Source organism: Diaphorina citri, unplaced genomic scaffold, assembly GCF_000475195.1.
Source record: "Diaphorina citri unplaced genomic scaffold, Diaci psyllid genome assembly version 1.1 scaffold1232, whole genome shotgun sequence".
Lineage (NCBI taxonomy): Eukaryota > Metazoa > Arthropoda > Insecta > Hemiptera > Psyllidae > Diaphorina > Diaphorina citri.
Genome location: NW_007378661.1, coordinates 6,600 through 10,294, shown reverse-complemented (window position 1 = coordinate 10,294; position 3,695 = coordinate 6,600). Strand labels below are relative to the sequence as shown.

Below are 3,695 nucleotides of genomic sequence, written 5' to 3'. Positions count from 1 at the left end.
TATTACTCAAGAGAAACTACATACATTGGAAATCCCTAGGGATTACTTCAATGGAAGTAATTCCTACTACCTTGTATCGTATACTAATGACACAAGGTAGTACCTATACTACACATGGATCTAATGATTTTTTTCTTCTTTAATAACCGCCAGCATCCTCCACTGTAAGATTGCAAAGGATATCAAATTAGTAAGGACTTACTGATTTACTTATCTTTTTCATTAGGTGTAAGGTGTAAGTATGACAGAGAGGTAGGACTTCAATGTGATAACTTGAAAAGAAAGCAAAGCATCTAGAGTGTCAAGAGAAAAACATTTGCTGCCCCAAGAACTTCTACCGCCAGCATCCTCCACTGTAAGATTGCAAAGGATATCAAATTAGTAAGGACTTACTGATTTACTTATCTTTTTCATTAGGTGTAAGTATGACAGAGAGGTAGGACTTCAATGTGATAACTTGGAAAAAAAAGCAAAGCATCTGGAGTGTCAAGAGAAAAACACTTGCTGCTCCAAGAACTTCCAAGTAAATAATCTTACCTTCTTTGGCAGCACTGTAAATAGTTCCTGGCAACTTAGGATGAGGTTCTGCTGTCTTGGCAGCAATTACAATGTTAGCTCCATCCTTGGCAGCTTTCAATGCAATGGCTTTGCCAATACCACGGCTAGCACCAGTGATGAAGATGGTTAGGCCACTAAGTTTCCTGAAAATAATAAAAAATAAAATTCAATGATCTGTGACAGGCTTGTACACTAGCTCCTACTCGGGTGGTCAAATACCAATTTTATTTTGAAATCCAGGAGTTTAGCAGCAGACAAGCTAATATCTATTGCTAAGCAAGTAACAAAGTACCCAAATGATGTAGGCAATTGATGAGAACCATCTAAATATAGAAACATGTTTTGATGTTTTCTGAAACACTCACTCAACAGGTGTAGGTACCTTTGTAGAGGTTTGGTGTTTTCTTTAGGTATCCATTCAACCAACATGTCAAAAAATGAAATCTTATTAAACTTACCCAGTGTTAATCATGATTCTAAGCACCCAATGTGAAAGTAATAGAAGCTAGAAATCCGAAATCAACTGGAATGTGGGTTGTTCTCTTGTACAGTAGGAAGTTATGTATCAAGTATGCGGGGAGCACTGATAACTAAAGTTGTTTCTATCAATCTTATTTTTAATGAAAATAGTTACGTTCAGTATAGTATGGCAAAAGTGTGAGAAGCGAGAATCAAGGAAGTTCAAAGTTCCGTTATTTCTATAGAGAAATTCAGGGTTCAACTGTACCAGCCTCTAGTCTAATTTCTCTTCTCTTATCAACTTTTTATCACTTCGCCACAAAATTCCACAAAAAATCACAGAACTAGCCATCGAAAAAGTGAACACGACAGATGAGAACCAACGAATACAACGTTGCCAGCTCACAGATACGGTAATAATATCTTCGGTACAACGTATGGAAATATTGGAAATATCGTTCGTTGGCGTACGGTCATGTAAAATAAATGTAGGTAATTTAAAATATTTAAAACCTATTAAACTGATTTTAGAAGTTAAATATAGGTACCTAGGTATTTTTGTTGAATGTCAATATAAATTGAAGTCTGACTGTCTGAATGAAAATCTCCTTGAAACATGGATATCATTATTTTTTATTGAGTGTCCGGAAATTCTAGATTTGTGCGGTATTTCAGATATGCAATTTGGCAACACTGTTTTGATAAAATTTTAAAAAATCAACTTTTTGGCTGAGTTGTAGTATGTTGTACTGATCACTGATTTGGCTTTGGCGTTTGGTCATTTTCATTTCCCATTTTGGTGACTGGTGGTGAAGGTGTTTTTGCCTAGGACCAGTGTCTCCAAACTTAGTGATTTTTCACTAAATTTAGTGAATTCTTGGCAAATCTAGTGATTTAGTGATTTGTGGTCAAAATCTAGTGATTTTTGAGAGAAATGTAATTTCAGTGGACCTCTGCGCAAGGGGAGAGACTTGAAAATGCCCAATAATCAACCACCATGTGAAGTCTACATTGAGATTGAGACCTGTGCTTGACTCCCGACTGTTTTCTGGCAATGGATTGTCAGTTGTCAGTGTTCTCTAACACTTCTTCTCACATGTCACATGAGACACCATGTGACAAAATGTGGTCTCAGCATAAATTAGATTCACCAGTGATGATAGCACATTGAAAGTACCAGTGTCTGATAGATCACTGAAGTTGAGCAATGCTGTGTGTGGTTGGTGTCTAGTTGGGTGACTCTAGGCTAGTGCTTCTCAGACTGTGTACCAAGGAGATTTTATTTTTGAATAGTGTGCTGCAGTGGTGACAGTACTTGTGCAGAAGTCACGTCCATGGAATATTGCTACCAAAGGAACTGGCACAAACAAGTAGTGACCAGTATTATTATAGGGTTAGGTTAAATGCAAGAAGGAGTTTTCACAATTGGAGCAGTGATTAGTGTTATTATAGGGTTAGGTTAAATACAAAAAGGAGCATTTCTTTTCAACGGATGTGACTTCTGCATAGTTACCGTGGTGACAACTTTGAGAAGCTGAGATGCCACAAAAATGCGTGTGGGCAGGTAAGACTCTTCTTTTCTCTTTTGTTTCCCTTAAAACAATTTTCTCTACCTATTTGAAAATCTTTTTAATTGGATGTTATACACTGCCAAGGTAAAGCGTGGCATTACTTCAAGGCAGTGCAGCTTTTGAAAGTCTACTGTCTTTAAAGGATGTCAGCCTGCTTAATTTGGATGGGAGTACCTACGTACGTCTTGTCTTGTAAGCGCTAGGCCGAGGGTTCGATTCCCACCCCGGGCGAACTTTGTCCTAAAAAGATAAGGTCCGTTCTCGGAACGACTGACATTCTCCTCTCCTTTTCTCTTCAATTTCGGGACGATAAGACCTCCGTTGTTACAGTTCTCTCCATCTTCTTCTTCCTAACCTTTTCCTATTTAAATAGGATCGGCGTACCTTGTCAGTCTCTTCCAGGCAGTCCTATTTCTTGATAGAGAGAAACCATAAAAGGGGGTAAAAAATGTGAGGTAACTATTCCGATTTTTCCAATATCTCGTTGTTTCCCCAGTGTCTAGAGCGCATAGTCAAGCGATGTCGATGCGGTGCCAAAATGAAAGAGGTACCCTGCGCTCGCGAATTCCTCTGCGAAACCAAATGCAAGAAGTTGCGCAACTGTTTCATCCACGCGTGCAACAGAAAATGTTGCACGGGGCGTGATTGCCCGCCCTGCGAGAAACCTTGTGGACGAACCTTATCGTGTGGGAATCACAAGTGTAGCTTGGTGTGTCATGTGGGCCCTTGCTATCCGTGTAACCAGACTGAGGTGGTAACGTGTCGGTGTGGTGCGCGAAGTCTGGAGTTGTCCTGTGGCGCTAAGAAGCGAACCAAACCCCCTCGCTGTACTAAACCTTGCAAGTGAGTATCCTATAATATAGTGAGAGAGTGGCAGGAAGAAATGAGTTGTAATTGGTTGGCAGAGATATTTAGTTAATATTTCCTGAAGTTGTGTCCACGGCCGTCGACTATGTGTGGAAACTTTATGTTCCGTGGACACAGCTTCATATCCCTTTTGAGCGCTAGATCGCAAGTTCGATTCCTTCTCTCTTCGATTTCGGGACAATGAGACCTCCATTGTTACAGTTCCCTCTATCAAATTTCTTAAAAAAAAAAAAAAAAAAA

General features: G+C 39.4%; 2 protein-coding genes and 1 pseudogene across 2 annotated transcripts in view; 2 read left to right on the top strand and 1 right to left on the bottom strand.

Moving 5' to 3' along the window:
- The window catches only part of LOC103514843, a 3,414-nt gene extending 3,246 nt beyond the window's left edge, over positions 1 to 168 (top strand). The window contains exon 4 of the mRNA XM_008479756.3: positions 154 to 168. Within this exon, the coding sequence (XP_008477978.1) occupies positions 154 to 168 (15 nt within the window). The remainder of the gene's footprint in view (positions 1 to 153) is intronic.
- Positions 169 to 222: 54 nt separating this feature from the next.
- Positions 223 to 1,385, bottom strand: LOC103514842 (hydroxysteroid dehydrogenase-like protein 2). The gene is made up of 3 exons (XM_008479755.3): positions 1,017 to 1,385; positions 538 to 701; positions 223 to 353 (listed from the first exon to the last, which is right to left on the bottom strand). Exons 1-3 carry the CDS (start codon positions 1,028 to 1,030, stop codon positions 223 to 225), a joined length of 309 nt encoding a protein of 102 aa, XP_008477977.1. The 5' UTR covers positions 1,031 to 1,385.
- A 1,172-nt stretch (positions 1,386 to 2,557) lies between these two features.
- On the top strand, positions 2,558 to 3,431 carry LOC103514841 (annotated as a pseudogene).
- The last annotated feature ends 264 nt before the right edge of the window (positions 3,432 to 3,695 follow it).

What these genes read in the sequence shown, in the direction of transcription:
- LOC103514842 (XM_008479755.3), bottom strand. An exon ending in TTACAGTGCTGCCAAAGAAG is followed by an intron (nt 354 to 537) that starts GTAAGATTATTT and finishes GCAATCTTACAG; the next exon opens with TGGAGGATGCTGGCGGTAGA.